General features: G+C 49.7%; 1 protein-coding gene across 1 annotated transcript in view; it reads right to left on the bottom strand.

Annotated features, from left to right (window-relative positions):
• Myh10 (myosin heavy chain 10) overlaps window positions 1-26,223 on the bottom strand; it is a 119,909-nt gene that overhangs the window by 22,990 nt on the left and 70,696 nt on the right. Inside the window, 18 exon segments of the mRNA XM_051168480.1 lie at window positions 985-1,156; window positions 2,124-2,247; window positions 2,627-2,764; window positions 5,653-5,859; window positions 7,054-7,185; window positions 7,286-7,394; window positions 7,681-7,750; window positions 7,753-7,840; window positions 8,041-8,110; window positions 9,531-9,652; window positions 9,746-9,939; window positions 16,972-17,034; window positions 20,328-20,361; window positions 20,363-20,443; window positions 21,408-21,437; window positions 21,439-21,465; window positions 21,467-21,583; window positions 25,228-25,401. Of these exon segments, the coding sequence (XP_051024437.1) occupies window positions 985-1,156; window positions 2,124-2,247; window positions 2,627-2,764; window positions 5,653-5,859; window positions 7,054-7,185; window positions 7,286-7,394; window positions 7,681-7,750; window positions 7,753-7,840; window positions 8,041-8,110; window positions 9,531-9,652; window positions 9,746-9,939; window positions 16,972-17,034; window positions 20,328-20,361; window positions 20,363-20,443; window positions 21,408-21,437; window positions 21,439-21,465; window positions 21,467-21,583; window positions 25,228-25,401 (1,952 nt within the window).

Below are 26,223 nucleotides of genomic sequence, written 5' to 3'. Positions count from 1 at the left end.
CCCAAACTAGCACTGGAGGTCAAAGTGAGATCCGTGTTTCTCTACTTTAAAATGCCCTGTGCGGTGAGATGTGACAGTCAGAACACTGCGTGGGGGGGTGGGGGTGGCGGGGGAGGGTTCCAGCTAGAACAAGCCCGTGGGAGCCCAAGGCCTGCAACCCTCACACCATTAGTGTCCCCCTTTCTTTGGCACACCACTGAGGCCACATGTGTGGCGTGAGTGTTGGCAGAGCTTCCCGATGGGGACCAGTGCTTAACTGTGGCGTCTCCAGTGAGAAGCCTGTTTCCAGCTGGACAGTGACACCGGCCAGGAAAATGTGTTGTAAGTTTTTTTTTTTCCCCCAAATGTGAGCCGTGGGCGTCTTATGGAGCTGGGGATGACGATGGACTCCCCCATCCCCTTCCTCCTGCCTCTACCGGCTGGGGTTGTACAGGATTATACACTCAGACCCAAGACTTTGTGCATGATAGGCAAGTACTCCCTGGCAGCCGTGTCACCTCTCCAGTCCCCATACAAGTTGTTTTTGGTTAAAATATGTTATAAATTAAACTCCAAGACCGTGTAGCCAGGTAGCTAAAATGATAAACTAGAGAAGTAAGTACTTGAATGGCTTCCATAATGCAAATGGCTTGGACTCCAGATCATGGAATAAAAGAGGAAATGGTTCCAAAATGTTTTTCCTCCTCCAAAGTTACACGTGGAAACTAATATGTAACATACAGAAGGCATTTAGTGTGGTAAAGGACCTTGTTCTTTGGTGTGACTCTCCCAGGATTGAGATGTGACAATCATTTGTCAGTCTAAACATTGGCAATGGGTTATGAGGCCTTGGTGCTCTGACAAATAATGTAGTGGTGGGGTTCTCATGAGCTTATGTCATAAGCACGTCTTGTTCCCTGGGGCTCTCCTATGCTCAACATGGGCCATGATGCAGGAACGCAGGCCCGCCCGCCCCGCTGGCTCCCCGAGTGTGCTGGCCCACACCTGGCCAGCGCCCCCTGAAGCTCCTCATCCTTCTTGGCCAGCTGGAGTTTGAGCTCATCGACCTGCGCCTGGAGCTCAGCGATCTGGTCCTGCAGGTCAGTGGTTTCCCCGTCCAGTTTCCGTTTGGCCTTTTCCAGTTCTTGTCGAGTCTTCTCCTCCTTCTTCAAGCGCTCTGTAAGGCAAGACAGAAGCAGAGCACACAGTGGGTGGATGTGGTCATCGCTTTGCTGACCGAGGCAAGAGCTTGGTCACCTGGGGTCTACCAGGATAAATGGGGGGGCGGCGAATGAGTGTGTGGAAAGAGAAATGGGGTGTTGTCCAAAGATGTTCCTCCCCCTTTTAAAAAGTGAGTCCACGCTGTTAAGAGCCAAGATGTTTGGGTGTGCCTCACACCATCACTGCGCCCACAACTGGGAAGGGAGTTAACAGGGGAGGGCTACCCCGGCCACTGCCCGACTCTAACCCTAACCCCAAGAAGTACAGGTGAGAGCAGACCAGGAGGCCGCAGAGGTTGCACGTCTGTTTTCCCAGTCTCTCTGCTATAAGGCCTTAGTCATGGCACAGGACAGGCATATCTGCCTCATGGGCCCCGCTGTAGCGGAGGACCCCAAGGGCAGCAGAGTAATTTAGGAAAATCAGTTTACACTGACATTCTATCTTTGATCTATAGCAATTGAAACACAACACACAAGTGCATTTTCCCCTGTTGTAAAATTAAGCAGTAGAGAAAGCTAGTGAGCAGGCCCTGCAGGGAGGGCCTGAGCAGACGGCACTCAGTAGCTGCTTGGCCAAGGACAGGTCTACCCGCCCTTTCTTTCGCAGCCATCTCAATTCTGACATCACTTTTGCCAGAGCTGCTGACAATGTTGCTCTCTGGTTTCAGCTCTGTCCCACAAGGCTATGCCATTGGCCACTGCCTTTGTGAGGTGTCCCCTGGGCACATCTGTGCAGTGTTTAGATCAAATGCCCAGAATGTCCATCAAAGGCAAGTTTAAAAAAACACCCCGAAAGAAAACCATCCTATCCATTCCCCAGAGCACTAAATGATGTGACTGTGAGGGTCTGTGTGAACAGTGACCCTCACTGTAAGCAGCCGCCATGCCTGCGCCCCACTGCTGACCCTCTGGGCCGACACCGACCTTCTAAATCTGAGATCATCACTTCTTGCTTGTTCCTGATTTTGGCCAAGTTCTTCGCCTTTTCCTCCTCCTCAGCCAGCTGAGAGGAGCACTCAGCGATGCGCTCTTCCATCAGCTTCTTTTCCTAAGTAGAAAAAAAATCTACTTCAGAAAAGACACAAGAAATTACAGCCTGGGTTTGGGATTACTCTGAACATCTTTTCTGAGGTGAGAAAAAGTGGGTAGCTAGGCACTCTCCTGTGGCTGCCTGGTGCTGCCTTGTGCTCAGAGCCCAGATACCAGATGGATTACCAGTGGCACAGACGGGACAGGGTGGAAAAGGTTGTTAAGGACATTTGGCTAAATAGTGTCTGTCTTCAGACCTCTAGACAGGAAGGTTTACACAGGAAGTAACTGCAACTAGAATTGTCTCCAGAAATCCCTTGCCCTCTCCTGGTGCCACGCTCAGGGTATGCCAGCGCTTTTCTGGCGTCTGGCCGCAGCGCCGATGGAAATGGCCTTACTTTGATGAACTTGGAATTCTGGTCTTCCAGAAGCAGCACCTCCTCTTCCATCTTCTTCATTTTAGCCTCTGCCGTCACCTTCTCCAGCTGCAGCTTCTGACGGGCCCCCTCCTCCTCATCCAGCTGCTCCTCCAGGTCCTGGCGAGGAAAAGGTCCCGTCAGCCCTCCCAGCTGCTCCGCCACACAAGCACACAGGAAAAACAACATGCCTGCGCTGCATTTGCAAGCAGGAGGCAGACATAGGCGCCTCCACGAGTTAAGGTATAAACTGGGTCAACCCAACATGGCAAGCTCTGCAAACACAACTGTGGGAAACCATTGGGGTGATTTGGACTAAAAAAAACCCCAAAACCAATGAGCTGGGGCAGCGGCAATGGCTGTAGTGCCAGCACCGAGGCGGCTGAGGCAAGGGAGATCTTGAGTTGCAGGCCAGCCTGGCATGTGTTACCACCAGGAAACTATGAGCATGCTGCAAAAAGGCTTTGTCAATCAAGCTGTGGTCCATTTGTGAAGAGGCAGAACATGGAGCAACTGAAATTCATGCCATACAGTAATAATAAGCAACAGAGGAAACAGGAAAGTGACGGTGGCCCTGCACCAAACACTCAGGTGCACCTGCGACCTCAAGCGTGTCACAAACCCAAGTGGAACTGAGTGTGTCCATGTTTTCACTCTAACATGCTTATCTATTCAGGGTCTATATTATCAGATATGATAATTAACGTAACAGGGGGCATGGGTTGCACACATTAACCCAAGAGTAACTGTGCTTAAAGGTTCTACTTATGGTAAATTTCTGCATGAATCTTGTGAGGTGTAAAGGTGACCTCTATTACAAAAGCTCCAGGCATCTCTTCAAGGGCCCAGTGAGCATCCGCGCACCCTGGAGTGTGTGCACGACAGGAGTCCCCTCTCGGCCTGCCTCCTGCATTGGGACTTCCACCTTCTTCCTTTTTCTTTGGCTTATCCGAAAGCAAATCCCAAGCATGCTATTTCATCTGAAAACTCTTCAGGCTACATTTCTTAAAAAAAAAAAGAAAGGCCCTTTAACAAATTTGTTTGCTTGAGTCTGAGTCCATGAACCTCGTGGGCTGTGACTGGCAGCCCTTGTCGGTCTCCTCGGATCTCTGGGTTGCTGACTTCTCCCTGCATCCCGGCCGTCTCCCCACTGTCTAGCTTTTGCTAACTGCATTCGTGCACTGCACACCCATAAGGTGGCAAAACATAGCAATATGCTCAGTGTAAGTTCAGTGAGTAAGTGAGTCTGTATGCAGTTTCAAACAATTCATGGAAAACGATGGGCGTAGGAAGGGGCGAGGGGCTGAGGACCTAAGTGTCCGACACTTTCTATCAGTCACATTAATGCTAACACCAAGAAACTCATCTTCAAAACCGCACATGAAGACAGCTCTAGTTAGAGCAAAGCCAGACGATGCAAGGGATCCAAATTGGGCTCCCAGGCCATGTAGTCAATTTGGAATCTCTGACATCCCACAAGAGGAAAAAAGCACACCACCTAGTAATATCATAGTGCCTTAAGTAATTTTAGATTGTACATGAATGAATTCAGGTCACAAGATAATAAATTAAAGCTCACGTTTATAGCTCAGGTTAAGAACACTGGCCGCTCTTCCAGAGAACCCGAGTTCCATTCTTAGCAGCCACATTGTGGCTCACAACTATCTATCCTGGTATCTGGTGCCCTCCTTCTGGCCTGCAGGTGCACATGCAGGCAGCGCACTGTGTACATAGTAAACAAACAAACCTTTAAGCTTATGTTTATTTAGGAGAATATGGACCTCACATCATGAAAAAAAAACACAGCAGGAAGCTAACTGCTGGCACAGGGACATATTGTGTTTTAAATAAAGAAACATGAATGTTTAAAGAAATGCAAGCATTTCATATGAAGTGGTTAAAATCTAGTATAAAAATATAGGGAGAAGGCCAGTAAGATGGCTGCGTGGGCGAAGGTGCCGGTGCCCAGGCCTGGTTAGTCCCGGACCACACAACAGAGGGAGACTCGGCTCCTGCAAACTGTGCTCTAACCACAGAAGCGGGAGTGTGAGCACGCGCGCATGCGCGCGGGCGCACACACGCACGCGCGCGGGCGCACACACGCACACACGATATATACATATATATGCCACAAGGCTGGTGAGATGGCTCCACAGGAAGAGGCACTAATTCATATGTAAAAGATGCTCAGGCAAATGCAGTTCTGACTGGATACACTATTTAATGAAATAAGCACATTTTAACTCACATCTGAACAGAACTGCTAAGGCCTGACAATACCCTATTTATGAATACTGATTTATCTTTCACAGCTTAGGGTTGCTACGGAGCCAATCTCTGTATAGCTTTTGAGATGCTCTAACTCACAGAATACTTGGAACTGTCTGAAGAATGGAAGTATCTGGCCAACTTAGTATAGGAGTGCTGAGGAAATAACATGGTGCCAGTGGTCGCTTTGACAAACATCTGGTTGTGCTTTGCCAAGATGAGCTATGTGGTAGGAATGTTAAGGGAGAAATGTTCCCACAGGAAGGTTTGGTGCCGGCCCAGGAAGCAGCGGTGGTGCAGCCAGGAGCAGGGAGATGTCCGTGTGCGAAGGTGCAGGCGTGACACCCAGGGTCTCGGCATTCACCAGGTACACAGAGTGCTCTGTGACTAGAGCCTATACTTTAAGGTACCAGGGCCGGGCTGATGCTCTCCCTCAGCGCTGCACACTGTTCATGAGCCAGTCAGAAGATGCCCATGTCATCACTGTGACGACATAAAGAACCGCCTAAGCTCCATGGAGCACTCCAGAGCCTGGGCGGCTTCTGACTGTCTCTCCACATTGTAAGATGCTACCACTGGAACACAAAGGATTCCTACTTAAAATAATAAACCTATGTTTGCAGAAAACTTGTGCAATCTGTGGTTCAAATGAATGATCGATCGGTACACATGACCTATTCTCGGGAGACACGGGATTCCACATGCTTAACAGACCCGAACATAAGAGCCGCGCCTGGCACCTGAATGTGTGCTTGCATTTTCTTCTTCTCGCTCTGGAGGAGCTGGTTCCTCTCCTCCTCCTCCTCCACCCTGGACTCCAGGTCATGGAGGATCTCCTCCAGCTCCTGCTTCTTGGCGGCGAGTCGCGCCCTCATCTCCTCTGCCTCGGCGAAGAGCTCGGTCTCGGCTTGCAGCTGCTCTGCGAGGATGTTCTTCTCCTCCAGCAGCTGAAAGAAGCACAGGGCCCAGGGCGTGACTCCCGCGTGCACCCCAGACTGCGACCTGTTCCACACCACAGGGCCCAGGGCGTGACTCCCGCGTGCACCCCAGACCATCCTGTTCCACACACCACAGGGCCCAGGGCCGCCGTGACTACTGCGTGCACTCCAGACTGTCCTGTTCCACACACCACAGGGCCCAGGGCCGCCGTGACTCCCACATGCACCCCAGACCGACCTGTTCCACACACAGGGCCCAGGGCCGTGGAGACCGACCAGGTTCAGCAGTCAGTGCCTGCTGCCTCAGGCATAGCAGGCTAAGAATACCAAACACACAGGCAGAAGCTCTGTGTTCAGGCTAGCCAAGGGTACATAGACAGACCCTGCCTCAAAACAAACAGCCTATCTGGCAAAAATATCAAGTATGCTTTGTATGTATGTGCATATGCATAAACTATATAAAATATTTTTATTTTCTTCTATTGTCCTAATTTATCTTGAACAATAAATACAAAGGTCTCACCACTTGAATAATTATAGTTTGTCCATGAAGCTAAGAAGGACTGATAAGTAGGAGAGGGAACATTAAAGTGTTAGAAGGTTCCAGGGGCAGTGGCTCATGCCTATAATCCCAGTACTTGGGAGGCTGAAGCAGGAGGATTGCCATGAGTTTGAGGCTAGCCTGGGCTACAAAGTGGGACTCTACCAAAACAAAAAACCAAAAACCACCAAACAAAAACCCAAATGAAATCAAAACATCAAAACAAGCAAACAAAAAGCCCCAACAAGGTTCTTGGGAACTACCAATGCCTGTTGCCCAGCAAGTGACATGCTTGGCCTTCCCACCGATGCTGTTCCTGTCCGAGCTTTGCCAAGTTCTCGCAGAGGGGCCCTGCTCAGCCACGCTGCCTTTACTTTTCTCTTTCCTCACAAGCAGACATGAGCACTCAGCACCGGGAGTCCCATCCTACAGAGGGCCCGACACAAGTGTCACAGCACCATGACCTGCTTAGTGCCCAGAGCGTGAGACGAGGGAGGTGCGGGAGTTGAGGCTGATTTGAACTTACATCAATCTAAGCCATAAGGCCCAATGTTGCTGGAACTTTAGAAAGGGAGTGAAAAACCTGCCCTAACAGGATGATGTGGTGGGCATGGCCGGACACGCAGTCAGGGCGCTGTGGGGCGCAGAGTGGGCGCACACACCTGCTGGTGCTTCCTCTCCATCTCCTCAAGCTCCCCTTCCACTTTCGTCTGCTTCTCTTTCACTTTCAGCAGCTCCTCATCTTTTGCCTGGAGCTCTTCCTCCTGGCGGGTCACTTGGAGGAGAGGCTTCACCTGGGACAAGGTAAACAGGTCATCACGTCAGTTCAGCCCCACCCCTGCTGATCCGAGGCCTCCACACGGAGAGTCGTTAGGACCACCTGGACCAGCCCACCTTCGTGAAGACGCGCCACCACTGCCAGTGTCGCAGCTTCAGGTACGCCGCGCAGTTCCGCTGCAAGACCCTCAAGGCACTCAGTTGCTGCTGCTTCTTGGCAAAGGCCCTGCAGGACAGTAAGGAGCATGCCTGCTCATAGCTGCTCAAGGGAAGCTGGCCTCAAGGCAAACGTCCCTCAGGGACGGCTCCCCAGGGCCTTGGAGAAGCAGAGCTCCAACCCTGTGGTTTCCTTTTGGGATGTGCATCTGGCTCTTCCACATGCCGCTCCCATGGGAATGCACGGTCCACAAGGACAGAGCCTGTCCGTCTCGCGCCCACTTGCATCATGGATACAACACAATGCCCAGCCCAAGACTATGCATCAGAGATGCTGGGTTCACACAGCCACTTACTTCCTGGCTAGGTAGCCTCTGCATACAGCTTGGAAAAAGATGATGATATCAGTGATTTTTAAATCTCTTCTTCTTCTAAGTGCGCCAAAACTCCAGCTCGAAAAAATATCTTGCTCTGTCCAATTCTGTACAGGTTTGGGTCCAGTTCTAAAGCCCGGATCTGAGAGAGGAGGAAACTGATTACTTTTGCTACAGGAAAGTTGTCTTTGTCGTCGTCGTCGTCGAGTCATCAAGATGTGGTGGTGCACGTCTTTAATCCCAGCACTTGGGAGGCAGAGGCAGGCCGATCTCTGGGAGTTCCAGGACACACAATAGGGACCCTATCATAAAAACCCAAAACAACAAAAAAAGAAATCTTACCATTCGCTCGCAGGCCTGTTTGCCATCCATGAAGCCTTTAGGAATAGCATTGGGAGTTAGGATCTCATATCTGGAGAAAGAAAAAGGTAGAAATACTGATTGGCAGAACACAAATTGAGAGCAGAGCAGGTGATATCCCGGGCCTTTTGCAGGTCCAGTTCCTACTTAGAAGTGGAGGAAAAACAAGGTGAATATTCTCAGATGAAAGCATAGGCTTAGGTGTCCGGCAGAGAAGAATCAATATTGAAAACCTTCGTTTTCGTTCATTTCCCACAAATGTCCACATCTTAAGATAAGAGGATTTGGCACTTTGTACTTTTCAAACTATTCAGCTTGTAAGCATTTATCAGGACACTAGAAAAGACTATAAGAGCACGTCCATAAAGCTTCTATTTAGAACCCCAGAGGATAACAGGGTGGCCTTCAGCAGGCGCTGTCTGGGTGTGTCTATGCCACTGAGCTGTCAGTTAGAAGACCCTGCAGCAGAAAAGCAGCCATTGTAACCCGGTATCCCAGGTGCCGTTCGCCGCTAGACAGTGGGCTCCTAACGCGGCTTTCCTGACGACACCTCGCCACTAGGCAGTGGGCCTCCTAACAGCGGGCTTTCCTGACGACACCCAGGACTCAACAGCTTCCCGAGTTGACTCTTCTGAGACACGGAGGGTGAGGAATAGCTGAAGCCGTGAGGGACCCTTTTTTGACCCGGAAGCCCCTAATTATTTTATGAATCAACAGTGGAAGTATTTTGAAAACTGCTTTCCAGGAGAAAAGCAACTGAGTTAGAAGCTTTAGAGAAACACTCAATAAAGCATTTCACAGTGTGCCCCAGCAGTCTCTACTGTGTGCCCATCAAGCTCAGCTCCTTTGCTTTTATTTTAATTGTTTTCTAATCTATTACTTTATCACTTTATCTACTCTTGTTAAAGATCTGTCATTGTACACACAGACCCAGACCCACACGAAAGTTTATACTCACATGGATTCATTTACTAAAAACCAGATGGAAACATCCTAAAATATTTTCCAGGAATCCTTACTGGAGGATTAAATTTTTTAATTTGTATTTAACATACCCTACTCATCTATTATTAAAATACATGTTTAAAAAAATATATTAAGCTGATGGTAGTGATGCACGCCTTTAATCCCAGCACTCAGGAGGCAGAGGCAGGCGGATCTCTGTGAATTTGAGGCCAGCCTGGTCTACAGAGTAAGTTCCAGGACAGCCAGGGATATGCAGTGAAAGCCTGTCTCAAAAAAACCAATATACATATATATAAATCAAGAGACTTAGGCTTGCCGCTGCCCTGGCTCACTGCATGGCTAACTTCTGCTCTTCAGCCCTTGGAAGATGCTTTTTGTACAGCAGGAGAATCAGCATCTCGCTCGGCAGGGAGCAAAGGAAAAACCGTACCTCATCATGCCAGCATTTTCATTCGTGCCAAGGTAAGCCTGGACACACAGACAAAGCAGGTACAAGAGAGCAATACCTCTGTCTGAACTCCTGGAAGACGATGCGGTTGGGGAAGCCCTGGCGACAGATCCTGATCCCTTCCAGGACACCATTGCAGCGGAGCTGGTCCAGCACGAGGTGTGGGTCCAGTTTTCCGGCCTGGTCGAGCAAACAACAGTTTTCTAGTTTAACCACAGTAGCCTGGCCCCGGCAACCGAGAACACGCATGCGCTCTGCCTCGCACATACCCACCCGCTTCTCGTGATTTGGAATGATGCAGCGAACGAAGTTGGGGTTGGTGTTTCGGAGGGTTGCCATCAGCTTGGTGAGGGACTCTTTGTAGAGCTGCCCCACGGTCCGGAACATGCCCTTCTTGGTTTTGTACGCAGAGCCGAAAGCTGTCTCAGTCATCCCAGTGACCTGATCCAGACCTACAATGCGGTCCACTGGGGAGAGGAGAGGAGACAGCTGTTGACCCACACGCGGCTGAGGGGGGCGCGAGAGACAGTGACAATGCAGCAGCGCAAGCTTGTGAACGGATGGTGGCAGAGGTGCCGCTGGGAAAGGCAGTCAGCACATTCCGACAGCGCACAAGCTGAGGCGCTAACAGCCACACACGGATACGGCAGGATTTTGCAGTGCCCCACACAAGTCCGCCTGCCACACTGGGCGGGTTGCCTTGGCCTGCCCAGGGACCTACTGTCTGCTAAGTGTGCCTATGAGATCCGCCATTACTGGGCAAATAAATGGAAGGATCTCTGGCTGGCATTATTGATACAAACTGATGCAGGGGAAAGTCTTCCAGGAGGTAAGTGTGTGGACAGCTCCACTCAGGGCAGGGGGACCAGAGCTATGCTGAGTCAGCACACTCATAAGAAAGCCATCTATCTGTGCCTGAGGAGCAACGCACAAGTATGACATCACTTCAAATTTGAGCAATGTGAGTGTCAGCCGTCTCCTCAAAGTGCAAGTAACGCAAAAGCACGAAATGGGACAGAGACGCCTGCAAGCCACTGAGTGAACCTCCTCTGACACCCCAAACCAGAGAGCAGACGGTGTTTATACAAACAGACCCTAATGAGGAGACTGGAAAAGCGCACCGGCCACTAGCATGTCTGCTGCATAAGATGCCATGTGCTTTCCTGAAACACTGGAAAAGAAATCAGAGCATGAACCGACCCGTCGTCATTGATACTCTATTTCTCTGTGGGGTCTGACCCCGGGTGGGGCTCCGTGTGCAAGATCACAGCCGACTCCCGACTCCCAGGGAGCTTTCTACAGAAGAGGAGCTCCTGGTCCAGGGGTAAAAAGTGCCCTTGAGGCGGTTCTGGCATGAAGCTGGGGGATGGATGAGGAGGAGCTCTGTGGCTCCCACACCCATGCACGTAAGTGGCTCCCCCAAAGCCACCAACTCCTCCTGTGCTTCTGCTCTGGCGTCATGTTCACTTGCAGTAGAGCCGAGCGGCAGCTCCCCCCTTCCCGTCCTGCGCATGATGAACCTCCCTCAACTGCGTGTCACTCCACTTCTGCCTTACAGAGCCTTGCTTCTCTCTAGAGTTCACATTTGCCACTTGTCACCTCTATCTACAATCCTCCCAGTGCTCAGCCAGTGGCTTCCAGCCCACTTCTGTCTGCCCTAGCCAGTACTGCCCAGGCAGTATATACCCCCACCCCCCCCACGGCAATGGATGCTGCCCCGTGTTTCTCCAGCGTACCCTCTTCCTCCTCCAGCTCTCTCTTCTCCCACCGCCCATCCTAGCTCTTGGGACCTAAACTCATGTGAGATATCTTCTAGCATGTGGCCAGACGTGAGCACAGATGGCAGCCCTCTTTTTTCCAGCCATGCTCTCAATCCCAAGTGACTTCATCTATGAGTTTAAACTACATAAGACTGGCTAACAGAGCACTCAGTCACCAGGTCCATGCAACTCTCCCCATCCGGATGTCAGGGTCCCTCTACAAGCTCTTACCAAGTTGCCTGTCATGTCTGTTTGTATAATATTGCGCCTGCTCTCATGCAGAATTGTAACGCCTGCTAGTACATTCCTAATGCATTGCATTAATGAAAGAACAAAGTACATTTTTAATATATTTAAATCAAAGTGGGAAATTCAGTGAGAGAAAACTGCACGATGCTGAGAGATAGATGCAGTTAGGAGATATCCTCCTCTGGTCATCGCTGTTTAATATGTTAAGACTAAGGATGAGACAATAGGGAGACACACGCAGGGAGTGCCAAGGCGGGCACCGTGTGCAGACAACCACAAAGGCAGAGAGTCGGAAGTCCTGAGCCGTATCCAGAGCAGACAGCTAAGAAGAGTCATATTCTCATGGCGGGATCTGCTGTGTCTGCATCACTAACTCAGTATGAAAAGGAGACGCGCCAAGGACAGCTCCCAGGTGAGCGGCTGCTGGCTGAGATCACGGCAAGATGGGAGGGAAGTGGGCTTGTGGCGGGATAGAAAGGGCCTCAGTTCTGTATGTGAGATGCCTGTGAGCCTCTGAAGACGGGACACCAAGGGCAGGCTGAGTGCTGCAGCCTGCTGCTGTGAGAGGGAAGTTGGAACAAAGGTAAACAACTGTCAGCCAGGTATTCAAGTAACGGGACTGGTAAGCTGGCCGGGGAAACAGACAGATGAGCACCCAGGACCACTCTCCAGGTGGAAAAGGGAGAAGAGGATATGGCCAGGAGATGGGGACAGACAGGGACAACACTGGTCCACTCCTTACCCCCATCTGTCCCAAGGCGAGCACTGCTCACTCCAGTGCAGGCCAGAGCATGTGCTGGGCACCTAGTAGCTATTTAATAAACAGCTGCTGGTGGAACAGTTGCCCAAAGAACAAATTATCACTACCACAAAAGAGATGGTGCTCTGAGTACTTTCCAGGGATCCGATCCCGTTAGCTTTGCGGTGGGCCAGTGGTGGGGCTTCTTTAACTCTGCATACTGGGGGGTCCAGGGCAGTGCCAATAATCAAAAGCTCCACCACCATCAGCCCTTTCAAACTCAATAGGTTCTGATTACTCTTAAAATTATTCAGGTTTACCAAAACTTAATGCTTGGGACTTTCAGGCTATTTTTTATCAACTCAGGGTTGGGTCCCACCACTGAGTTCTCTATTGTCTTGTGTGCAAACAGAGAAACGCCCCATTTAGAGGGCTGGAGCACACCACTAAATGTTATAATCTCATTTAAAAAACACGCCTCAGATAAATGTCGATGTTAGAAGGGGTTTTTTTTTTCTTATGGGATGATGAGAACAGAAACAGAGAAAGGCAGAAAATTCAGACCCAAGAGCCAACACAAGCTGCTGAGAGCGGCGCCGGCCCTTTGCCAGGCCTCCCCAGGGCTGGAGGTGGGCACCTGGGTCCAGTGTGTCACTCCCTAGAATGTTACAAACAGTTCTAGGATTTTGCACTACACTTACTGCCCTATAAAACTTGAACAGTCAGAAATTAGAGGGTTTTATATTCATAATTACAAAAAAAAAAAAAAAAAACCAAACCCAAACACTCCATCGCACCATAGAACTGCTATCACCAGGTTTTTATAAAAGGTGACGTGGTCTAGAGCCAGGGTTCTTAACTGGCCTTCCTTTGGCGACAACCTAATGGGCAAGGAGGAACAACATGTTTCAAAGTTGGTCCAATCTGGCAAAAAATATTAGTGCTTTCTACACTTTGTGACGTATTTGAGATGGACTGCAGCTCATAAATGACAAAAGAGGAAATCTGTTCACTGCCCATTGTAAGAGCCGGGCAGCGGTGCCTAAGGATAGACAGACACTATTCTCTCCTGGCACGGGCCTCCAGGAGGCAGGCAAGCCTCAGGGTCCCTGCAGAACCTTCAGCAACAGAAGACTTAACTGCTGTGAGATCCCAGAAACAACATCAAACACCACACCTTTAGGGCATCTCCACAAGCAATTACAGATTTACAGCCAGTGTCCAATTGGTGGTTAGAGCCAGTCTGTTACAATCATTTTAGCAGAGCTAGAAATTTTTGGGAAAGTTTCAGGAAGGAAAGATATTGAAAAGATCACGTGACTTAAGGAGACAGCAATCTTCTCACCCCCAGCACTAAGTGAGAGAACCGATGGGAAAATGCCTCTCCCTGTCTCCCAGCAGCTGTGGAAGCTTCTCTTCTCACTTTGCCTACCGTTCACAGGCCTCTTCCTGTCAGGGAGGGGCCAGGATTCATGCTGACAACCGGTGCTGACTTGCCTATCAGCTGACCCTGGGACAGTATGAATTAATGTGGGCTTGATCTTAAAAAAACCTTAAAAACGAAAGCCAAAAAAGGCCAAGAAAATAGACTAGTTCATATTAAAGCAGCTGCCGCCACAGCAACTGCACACCCCTGAGCAATCAAGAGCTAGGGTGTGGTGGGTGTGGTGGTGGCACACACCTTTAGTCCCAGAATTTGGGAGGCAGAATTCTGAGTTCAAGGCCAACCTGGTCTACCTAGTGAATACTGAGATAGCCAGGGCTATGTAGAGACTCTGTCACAAACATAGATAAACAAAAGCCAAAGCCAAAAACCAACCCCCAAAAAACCAAAGCCCAACCCAAAACTCCCCCAAAACCCCAACCAATAAAAACCACTTGGGTGTGTCCCACACTCCCACTGACCCTGACAGCCAAGTGTTCCTTGTTTAAGTGTCAGTCAGGCCAGATGAAGTACCTAACTGATATTCCTTCACGAGCTTTCAACTGGTGAGAGAATCAAACTAAGGGTATCAAGCAATATGTTGCAACAGTAGCAACAGTGCCCATTCCCTGAAAATAATGAGATTTAACTAAGTACACAGACTTGGGATAGACCCAAACCCAACCCCAAGATGGCACTTAGACCACTGTGGGCGCTGAATAGAGGTGCACTGCGCATCATCCTCTGCTTGCTAAGCGGGCCTCCGCTCACTGTGCCGCACAGGCTGGCCCTGAGAGTCTGCTGCCCCAGCCTGCCGGCTGCTGGGGTCACAGCAGCCCCACGAGAGCTCTTCTTATGCCTTACTGAAAAAGGACAGGAAAGAGACCGCTTCTGCAGCCAGAAAATCCGGCTAAAGCTTTTTCCTAAATAAACGCATGTCTGACTCTCAGTTGAGTTAACAGCTGCTACCGTATCTCAAGACTTTCTCTGCAGACCGAAGGTGGTGGGGAAATCCTTGTGCGGCACTTCCCACATTTTCTGTTGTTGGTTTTTGTTTTTTTTTTTCCCTCTTCTGGTACTTTTTTAGATCTGACAGTTGCAATCTAACACACATGTGGTTCAAAAGCTAAATGGTACTTTATGTGAAGGTCACGTCTGGATCAATCAGTGCCAAAGCAGATTAGAATCCAACTTGGTTTGTGTCAGGTCCCTGCCATCGCGGACTCTGAGGAACTCTTTTGCTCACTCAGTGTGCCTTCAGAAATCTGGACTTCCACAATACGTGCAGGGAGACCGTTCCTTCGGGGCCACAGCAGAGGGCCGTGGCCGCAGAAGCCTCCATGCTTGCTGTAGGCACACCCAGCCCTTCCTCTTCCCATGTGCTCTATGGTGATTTTTGTTACCTCTCTGCCCCAGTCTCATTTTTTATCCTCAAAGCTTGAAAACTTACTTCCCCAATATTTTGACTATATTTGTTGTTTTGCTTTTGAGGCAGGGTCTACGTAGCCCTGGCCACAAACACACTTGGAAGCTCCGCACTGGCTGGCAGGACGCCCTGTGGTTCCTTACAGGTACCCACGCTCTGTCGCCTAGACACTGTGTCGCTGTCTCTACGGAGAGCACTGGAAATACAGCCGCTCACATTTTCACCTCCAAACCTCTCACCTTGGGTCTCTTAGACCCATAAGCAGGCTTTGGGGAAAGACCTTGCTGTAGAATATTCATAAATTCAAAGACTATATATACCCATGGTGGGTGGCTGGGTGGGTTCTGAGAGAACAGAGTTTGATTGCCTTTGTCACTTCAGTTAATGAACTCACCAGAAGCCACTTCACAGCACAGGAAGGACAGAGGCAGGGACAGGGTTAGTGCTATGGCTGAGATGAAGTCAGCAGAGAGGGTCTCTGTGCTCGATTCTGCCAGCACAAACAAATGCCTGGTGAGGGCACACAGGAGCACAGCGGCCACGTGTGGACACTGGTGTGTAGGATTGGGACTCACTCCAGCAACGTCCTCCTCCCCTGTGCCAGGTGCTGGGGAGATGAGAGGCTGACCAGCAGGCCCCAACTCTTCCTTCAGAGACCTCCAGAGAGGGCACTTTGCTTGGGGGCTATCCTAAACACTAATTGCTGATTTTTCTGTTGTTTTGAGACCAGGTCTCACTGTACAGCCCATGTTGACCCTCAAAATTTGTGATCTTTCTGCCTTAGCTTTTTTTCCCAAAATGCCAGCCTTTGACAGAGCACAAGCATAAGACCATATACATCCAAAAAAAACTGTTTTAGCTCGCCTCTCTCGGCATCCTCACTGCTCCCCAAAGCAAAGAGAACTGAGCTACAGGTTTCCTCTTTCCAAGTTCTGAGGCGTTCTCTCTGTAGGCTGAGCTGTATCTGACACAGTCTGGTCGTCCCTCCTGCTGCACCTTGCACAGCGGCTTTCTCACTGTGCATCAGCTAGACCAGAGGGCAGGAACCCCAACGGGGGAAAGCAGCACACACAGCCAGCCCTGCAACATTCTTAGCGTAACTTCTGAGATGGGTTCAGATTTTCAGCCTTCTCACATTTTAAAAGAAGAAATTGACTTTACCCTTCAAATATTGCTGACTTGACAATTTCATCCAAAACAAAAACAACAATTGGAAGCCTAGGTGAGTTTCATATTATACTGGCTTTGGGAACCCTCCAGTCATGGCTAGGATATATCTGAAACAAGGCTAAGGACACAGAGTACCGATCTAAATATTTGGAGGTCAGTTTCAAGAGCAAAGTATAAATTCTAAGGCCATTCATTACACTGTGCCTCTAGTTCAAAGGAAAAAAGCCAATAGCCAGATAACACCAAGTCCAAGGTGCAACGGTGACAATAATCCTGGGGTAAACACAAATATTTGTTCACAAAATGTAGTAGTTGTTTTAAAGAGAGAAACGTCCTTCTTAGAATTCCTTAGGAGCAGTTCAGGGATAGAAGAGACTTCCTTTAGCAGATCAGTTCCTAGCAGCTCTCTTGGAGGAGTGCGTTATCAATGGCACAACTGGAAAAGGTAGTGGCATTACCTTTTAATATGCAAGGCTGCAAGTGCTATGCGTAAAATAAGAAGCGATGTGTAGGCAGCAGCGACTCAATTGTTTATGCACTCAAACGGTTGCCTTGAAGTATAATAAAATGGAGCATGAAATGGGACGTTCATGCAGGCCTGTGAGCAAAACATACACAAACCCCCAGGCCAGCCCGCCTCCCAGGCCGCCCTGCCAGCCCCCACCCCCACCGCCTTCTCCTGTGGCCTTAAGACCCTTGTGTGTGGAGGCCCTGCAGGCTGTATACATTCACCTGGCGGCTCATGAAGACCAGATACACTGTCATAGAAAGAAGCTCTCTGAATATTCTGAATCTCTAAAGCAGAGAGACAGTGAGAACAGGACAGAAGAGCAGATACACAGACACTTCGTTAGTGTGAAGACATTTGACATCACAAGTAAACTCTGAAATGGCTACCCAAGTAGCTGCTCCCGGCGGAGCCTATGCAAAAATTACTGTTTCAAGAATCTGTGCATTTGATAAAGTTCTTTATATAACAAATTTAAGCTGACTCAAAAGAGCAAACTTCCCAGCACCAGGTGTGAGCATCATGCCATCTTTGTGGTATTTAAGAGTAACGAGGTACTTACTAATTAACCTGTCTTGCAGTTAGCAAATCAGGGCAAGACTGTGGTTGCATTAGAGTTGCTGAGACAAATGCAAAGTCAGGGGCTGTTACTGTCAAAATTTCCAGTACAGATTTTGGAAACATAATTTATTTCAAACACAAATTTCTAAAAGGTTGGTTAACTACTCCAGTTTGGCTGTAGCAAATGTTAAAGTGATTTTAAAGCTCTGATCATGCCATTACTAGGGGCACATGTACACCACAATGCAAGTCTTAATTGTTACTGCTCCTATGCATACAGGGCATTGGGGGAGGGCATGAATTCCAACGCAGCCAGTTGACAGATCCCCACAACAGCTTTGGGTAAGAGCAGGGCACAAGGGCACTATGAATCTCTAGGGCAGGGCTGCCGTCAAGACCTCTGTTGCTTTTGGTTTGGCCTTGAGAAACTGTGTGAAACTCACAAACTGGATTTCAGTACAAAGTGACTTCAGTTCAAGGAAGACTCCGCCCACCTTCTTAGGCGAGTTGCAGCAAGCACTGTACATTCTCCACCTGTGGTCAGCTCAGCGGTTTCTGCTCTCGCATTTCAGTGGCACAAAAGGAAATAACTATGTTTCACCAGGGCCATTTTTTCCCTAAGGAAAAGTTCCTCTTAGCCCATCTTGAGTTTCTACATCTTGAGAGACAGTGATGAGTCTCCACTCTGGCTCCATTGTCTAACTTCCTGTCATTGCCTGTTGTGAGACCCACCGTCCTCAAGCCTGGCACTGGCCCCTCCACCTGCACTCTGCTCTACAGTGGTACATGGCCCCTGAGATCTCCTGCCACTCGGATTTAGCCAGATGTCTACCCACACTGGCGGCAAACAGGACTTCACTGCTAGCAGTGACACTGTCAAGAGAGCAGACACTAACAGAGGCAAACCTAACTTGGGGTAGATAAGACTTCTCACTCCACTCTGACCTGAGTGGTCACTGCACCCAGGCCACAGATCTGTAGCAGGGCAAACAGTGCAGCCTGTAAGGTCAGAGCAGGAGACTAAATACGGACAGCCAGGGTTGAAAGGATGTGTTGAGGCTTTGAGAATGGTTAAGTGGCACTCACAAGGATGCAGGCAAAGACTTTCCACATATGGTCCCAGCTATAAGACCCCCGTCTGTGTCCCCTCACAGGCACCACGCCCGCCACCTTCCCCAATCTGTGATTCTAAAACCTGACCCTCACCAGTATCTGTGACTAAGGAAGGATGGAAGGAGGAAGCTCAGAGAGCTGGAAAAAAAGATGAAGGCAAGCCCAATTTGCCCAGGCTCCTCCCCACACGACAAGCTTGGTGGGGGCAGGAGCCTGCCTTCCACGCTTACACATCATCTGTCAGGTGGAAACACCAGCGTGGCTGTGTATACAGGATAAGCACTGAGCCAGGGTCTCACATGACAATTTGGGCAAGGAAAGACAGGCGATCAAAGGGCCTGGTTCATGCTACAGATGTGTGTGAGCCCCGCACGCGAAATTTCTCTTACTAAGTCGTTAGCTCTGGAGCCACTGTAGGCTTTTCTCTGCTCTTTCTCCTCTGCACTCCTGCCTGGCCCACTCTTACCTGTCACCTCCTGCCTCCATCACTTCCAGGGGTTTCACACAGTCTACCCAGGAAACAAGCCATTTTATTTGCATTAGACTGAACGACCTGTCGAGGAACACTTGTCTAAGCATTCCTCCATCTGGCTCAGGCCACTAGGCTTGAACCTGGCCCCACACCAGCCTCACTTCCTGCTTCTTGACCCTTTCTGCCCCAGCCCTATTATCTAGACAGAATGGCAGATTCCTGACAGACAGCACCACGTGCCACTCCCTCTGAGATGGTCCACATCCATCCACGCCGCCAACTCTCCAGTGCCAGCCTTTCTAGCCGCAGGGTCCTCAGATGACCCGAGCCCAGCCCTTTCTCTTGCTTCATGTTTAGTTTCTCAGATTTCATGGACGTAAGACTTAACATCACAGCGCAGAACAGTCCCGCTCTGAAACTGCGGATGAGGGAGGCCCAGAGCCTTTGCTGCTGCATGTTCAGACAGCGCCTTGACTGACTGATCCCTGTAAGGGACAGTGTCCAGTGGGCCGTCTCCTACAGTTGTAGGCCCATGTCTTCCCAGGACACAGGCGTGCACGTGAATGGTGCCCCGACCCTACATGCTCCCTCACACCCTGCCGCTCCCTTTGTCTGGATTGTCTCAAATTGTTTCTGTCTACCGCGTTTCTTTCTCTCTACCTCTGAGAAGATGGCTAGACTAACTCCCTGGGGTGTTAACAGGAGAGCAGATGTGAGCTGGCTACTGTCATGGGTGGTGGCGGCCCAAGGCGCAGCAAAGAGAGGGACGTAGCAGGGATGAGGGGCAGCAGAGAGCGAGTGAGGAGATCTAGGAGATGTGCTCCCACTAAGGGATAAAGACAGACAAGCATTTTGTATGCTCCTAAAACCTAGCCTGTGGAAAACGTCACCCAAAATCAGAAATCACTTGAGGGTCACACACACAAAAGAACTACAAAGAATTGATCAAATCAGAGGCGACCGGTCTGTCTGTAAGGCACTGAGGAGTCTACACCTGGTTACTGTGTGCACGCACATGTGCATGATGGAAGATGCAGCTTGTTAGACCTGTGTATCCCACTAGGAAAAGGCACTATACACACCTGTGCACATCTTCTAGGGCTGTCTGTGCCTGTGTCTGTGCCTTTACGTCATAACCTCAACTGTCCCTGGGAGCCTGAGGGACCCTGTAGCTTTCTGGGGCTCTGAATGCCATCTATTTCCATAGTCCACATAGCATCTCACTAAGGGGGCAAATGACTTGTATTTCTTTCTTAATCCAGGCACTCATAAAATGGGTGGCTTCTGACACAATGGCAGCCCTGCTCTAGGGAAAGATGTAAGTAATAAAAACCATATGGATATATACAAACACAAGCATTGTGAGAGAACCGTAAATAAACCGTAACGACAGGAGAGTCAGCCAAGCTAAAGACAAGCACAAGCTCATCTCACCGTCCTTCCAAAGCTCAGCCACGAATCTGTCTGACGGACTGGTGCAGGAGGGTGGCCACGTTGTCATTCAGAGGGTCCATGTTCTTCATCAGCCACTCATCTGCCTTGTAGTCCACCTGCGCACACCAATGCCAAGCGGGAGGACACAATCACCTTCCTCAGTCTTAACCAGAGACTTTCACTAAACCCCATCCCGCACTGTCTCAGTGGCCAGGCGTCTGTAATAATGTACTTAAACCTTATACCACGAAATGTGGCAAATCCACAAACAGTGGATCTGTTTCTTCCTCCTCCTTCCTTCCTAATGATAGGGTCTTGCTGGCATGGTGGCACACACCTGTAATCCTAGCACTCGGGAGGCAGAGGCAGGTGGATCTCTGTGAGTTCGAGGCTAGCCTGGTCTACATAGAGTTCCAGGACAGCCAGGGCTACACAGAGAAACCCTGTCTGAGGGTCGGGAAGTGCAGGGAAAAACAAACAAAACGGACAGGGTGGGTCTCTTGTAACCCAGGCTGGCCTTGAGTTTCTGATATTCCTGACTCCAAGGACCAGGGTTACAAGTGTGTAGCACACGTCCAACCAAATTTATTTCCTCTTCTTTTTGAGGCAAGGTCTCACCATAGTCCTGGCAGGTCTGGAACTCACTGTGTAGACCTGGCTGCTTTGAACTCAGACATCTGCCTGCCTCTGCATCCTGAGTGCTGAGATTAAAGGCGTGCGCCACCATGCGCGGAAGTCTGTTCTCTTTCTATGTGGTGTACTCACGTGCCTGTGAGCCCGGGCCCCCTCATGCATGTTTATTACTTTCCACCCAGTCTTTGAGCAGTCTCTCACTGGTCCTATTAGCTTGTCGTTTTAGAAGCACTGACTGGGCAGTGAACCCTGGAGACCTGTTTTGTCCCCGCCATGCCTCCTAGCATTGGGGTTCTGGGTGTTCTCCACCATGCCTGACTTATGTGGGTGCTGAGGATCCAAACTCAGGCCCCTCCATGCTTGTGCAGCAAATGCTTACCTGATGAGCCATATCCCAGCCCCACCCAGCAGCACTTTAATGGAGTTACTCAGCCTGAGGGCTCTCACCTTCCCTGCATAGTGGATGATGCAGAAGTCCAGCTTTGTCTTTCAGTTGCCGTGGCTTTCTGGAACTTGGAGTGGGAACCTTGCTCCTGAACCAGCTTTTCAACAAAAGTTTTATCTGTGGCTTTGGGGAACCAGCATTCTTCATCCAGGAGGGCCAGCACACCAGGGGGATTCGCCTGATAAGGAAAGGCAGGGAGCACTGACAAAGATGACACTGGTACCCACTGGGTGGCAGCTTCTAAAATGATCAACTTTATGAAGATCTATGGAAACAAGCAAGCAAACAAACAAACAAACAAAAAACCCAAACACATCTCTAGAATGAAAAGTGTGCCCAAGTCAGAGCAAACTAAAATTCAAACACAGACCATAAACTCCTAGGTACTGGGAAAAATGGGTAACTGTTTGAGTAAGTGCTGAACTCTGCACATGGTCAGTAAAGGAACTGCAGGCAGTCACTCCACAAAAGCACAGACGCCAGAGCAGCTGGGGCAGGGTGGGAGCATCTTATGTTCAGTGGCCACCTGGGTTTACTTCCTATGAAACTCAGCTAACCAGCTACTTCACTCTCCATGCTAAGCAACGTAGTTTTTGTTTGAGTGGTGATTAAATCGGCTGAACCATTTCTTGCTGGCAAAACAGCTCAAGTTATTACTAAGTAATAGCATGGTGTGGCTGTTTTGAATAAAGACATCTCTCCAGTTGGTGGTGCTGTTTGGGGCAGGCATGGCCTTGTTGGAGGAAGTACTTGAGGTTTCAAAGCCACACACCATCCCTGGTTCACTCTCAAGCTGTCCCTGCCACCACAACTGCTGCCTGCTGCCCGCCGCCACACCTCCCTGCCACGATGGGCTGGCTCTTAGCGCTCTGGAACCTTAACCCTAAACTAAACCTTCCCTCTGAAAGCTGCCCTGCTCTGCTCTATCTCAGCAACAGAAGAAATGTAACTAATAAGTTACTAGAGGCAGTGACGCAACTGTTGGTCACTTTGAAAGATCTTGGCAAATCCAGAGACAGAAAGCAAATCGGTGAGTGGTCCCATGCTGGGAGTGTACGGGCTAATGTGTGTGAGGATTTAGTGGGGTGAGGTATGAAAACATAAAATTAGTGGTGATGGCCACATGTTATGACACAGCACGAGACCACTAAATTCAAGCCTTAACGGGTACACGTATGTGTGTGAATTATTTTAAAAAATAATTAAAAAAAATAAAAGATCTCTTGGATGACTTTTTTTGTTTGTTTTTTCTAGACATGATTTCTCTGTGTAGCCTCAGCTGTCCTGGACTCACTGCCCCCTGAGTGCTGGGATTATAGGCGTGCTGACTCTTTTTCAACATAAGTGACACAGTGGGCTCCGCAGCAGTGCTTCTGGGCCATCTTTACCGCTGCAGGGGTGCTGGGATGGCAGCCTGCAGGCGACACAGAGCTCAACTCTCTTTACTGCTATAGTGAGTGCTGGGATGGCAGCCGGCAGCGGACACAGAACTCAACTCACATTCTGCATAGTTGTTGTAAAACTGGCCTTTTCTTTTTGTACAAAAACTTTAATCTACTTCTTCCAGTATTTACTAGGCGAAAGTGCTAGCTGTGTGTACAAAACACTATGTCACGGCAACTAGAGGGTATAGTAAGTATAAAGGAAGCCATAAGACGCTGGCAGACAGAGGCACGAGCTGACTGGAATACATGGTGCTAGGACCTAGGAATCCTACATCGAGACCCTGACGCCTTTGCTCCTTCTTAAAGAACTCTCAGGGTTTCAGATGAGTTAAATAAAGAAGGGTTATTTTACCCAAGGTTGGCTACTTCTGGAGGAGCCATGGTCACAGTGGCAGGCAGTTGGGGGCTACTGAGCCAGGATCACAGGGGCAGGCAGCTGGGGCTACTGAGCCAGGATCACAGGGGCAGGCAGCTGGGGCTACTGAGCCAGGATCACAGGGACAGGCAGCTGGGGCTACTGAGCCAGGATCACAGGGGCAGGCGGCTGGAGCTACTGAGCCAGGATCACAGGGGCAGGCGGCTAAAGCTACTGTTAGGGTTCTGAGACATGAGGAACTACACTGATGCTCTGGTCACAGAAACATTTATCTTTTACTGTAACTTCAATTTCCAATCACCTTGAATGAAAACGTCCCTAAATTTTTTTTTTTTTGTTTTTTTGTTTTTTAGATCTACTTATTATCTTTATGTTTGTGCACATGTATGCAGGTGCCCATGGGGGCCAGAAGAGGGCAGGAAGGAAGCACTGAGGAAGGAGAAGTGTGAAGGAAACCCTCTCTTCCTGCCTGGGAGGTCTGGCACAGCCAGTTGTTGTGACTACTGCACAACCCTGCTCAGTACTTTTCTAAAATGCCACTTTCAACACATTGCTTACTCACTGAATTCCGTCAACAACGCTTGCCCTATAGCACCCCAACCAGTTCCCAGCATCTGCGGAGCCTGTGTCCCTGTCGCCTGTTATGGCCACTGACCTTTCTTCATGCACTGAGCCTCATGGAGGCCCATGCTGCGCAAACCGTGAACTCCACGGTGATCTGTTCTCTGGCCTCACGGCTGGGGCCCTGAGGCGTGGTGCCACGCTGCAGGCTCTCCTGTGAGCCCCTAGCTCCTGCACTGCGTTTCTCATGCATATTCAAAGACCTTAAATCGTCCTGGCCTAATTGTGTGTAAACACACAGTATTTACACGCAGGTATCTGCACAATAACTGAGCACAGACCGCAAATCCATTCTGCCCACTTGTGTGTTGTGAGTTAATCAGCAGGCTGAAATGTCTCCAGAGAGGAATGCTCCCTCTAACTGGTGCTGCGAGGCACCTGGAAAGCAGCTCTCCTCACAGCCAACGTCATTGGACACTTCCTGCTCTAAATACACAGTGGTGGTGCTTTGAAGGTAAAACTGTTTTATTTTTTGGCACAAGATGAATAAAGTTTTCTGTCATATCCTTAAACTCAAATGTCTAATGTGTTAGGCAGAACCGCCCCACTAATCAGGTGACTGCCTCCTGGGGCCCTCCTCTTCTCTTGCCACCTTCCTCCTGACTCCTGGACTGCTCCAGTCAACAGCTGCTTGGCCCTTGGTGCCTTTATGCCCCCGGCACTGGCGGTAACAGACACCGTGAGGCAAGAGGTCAGGAGAGGCCTCTGAGCTGCTGCTGCGGCACACTCCTGTAAAGGACGGACAGCACAGCACGGGCCTGTGGGTTGGACCTAAGCCCCACAAAACCACAAAGGGATGCCAATGCTTAATCATACTTACCTTTTCCTATGCCTGGGCAGATACCAACATAAAATAAGTGACGTTAATACCTTGTTGATCAAAAGCCAGGCAACAGAGAGACCCGAGTCGAGAAAATAAAGTAAATAAATAAATTCTGATGCTGATTGTCCTTACATCTATACATCTGCCAAAAGAATGCCCCCCCCCCCGAACATACTTCCAAAATAAGACAAAACCTGTCAAAATAAAAAATACAAGGGCGAGCTTGAATTCAATTATTTAAAAACTGATTTATGTGACACGCCTTGTTTCCAGCTAAGCGTCCCTGTATTACCGAGAAAGGCAGTGGAGCGCCACATGCCCTGTGACAGGCACACAACAGTGCCCTACCACCTTGAGAACATTACCCCACACGTGCAAAACACAAGGACAGGGTGGTCAAAGCTGCACGAAAGGAGCCCAGTGAAGGCGGGGACTACAAGACAGACGGTGTTACCAGAACAGCATATTCCTCGACTGTCCGTCTCAGAGTATGCCAAGAAGAAAAGTGCTGGCCGAGCCGCGCCCAGCAGGCGGCAGGGCCGGGAGGGAGCACTCACCGGCCGCTCGATCAGGTCGATGCATGGCTGCAGGTCCAGGCCGAAGTCGATGAAGTTCCACTCGATGCCCTCGCGCTGGTACTCCTCCTGCTCCAGGATGAACATGGTGTGGTTGAACAGCTGCTGCAGCTTCTCGTTGGTGTAGTTGATGCACAGCTGCTCGAAGGAGTTCAGCTGCGGGGAGAACGAGGCATCATCCAATCAGGGGAAAGAAGACAGGGACACTCAGCCATCTAGTTACCCACTTATTCAAAACCATTCATTAGGCATCAGCGACACTACTGAGACTGCTCAATGCTGGTGACGACACTAAGGGAGGGCTCTCTCTCTTACAACCCCCCGCCACAACATTGTGAAAAGACAAGAGACTGCTCAGTGAGTAAAGGTGCTTATAGCCAGGCCTGACGAGCCAAGTTTAATCGCTTGGAACCATGTGGTAGAAAGAGAATTGACTTCTATGTACACACATGTACACACACACACACACACACACACACACACACACACACACACACACGGTGAGAATAGATGGCCACACCACATTACCAAACCACTCAGTGCTTATTAATGAATGATTAACAGAAATAAAAAAATGAAATTGAGAGGGAGGGAGTAGAGCGACAATAGGACCCTGAGAGGCAGAGGCACAGGGAGGGCATCCTGGGTGAGCTGGGAGGAGCTGCAGGCTCCACCTGGCTGTGTCTCACTGTCCTCTTCAGAGTCAGCTGAGTCCACAGTGATGTAAAACACAAACTCAGGACCAGCTTGTGAATCATTGCTGGATGCACAGCCTGAGCCTGACACGTAGCGTTCCTAGTGGGTGCGAGGCTCCTGCGTGCTTTTCTGTGAAGCTTCCCCCCCGCAACACACACACACTGTCACCACTGCAGGGACTCCCCCTGAACACAGCCTCAGATGCCTCCCCGCTCTCTTTCACTGCTGTGCACAAATCTGTGAACCGACTGGTTACTTGTTGTCCACTGTTGACTCTGACCA

Source organism: Acomys russatus, chromosome 25, assembly GCF_903995435.1.
Source record: "Acomys russatus chromosome 25, mAcoRus1.1, whole genome shotgun sequence".
Lineage (NCBI taxonomy): Eukaryota > Metazoa > Chordata > Mammalia > Rodentia > Muridae > Acomys > Acomys russatus.
The sequence above is the reverse complement of the archived record's forward strand: the minus strand, read 5'-3'. Positions and strand labels throughout refer to the sequence as shown.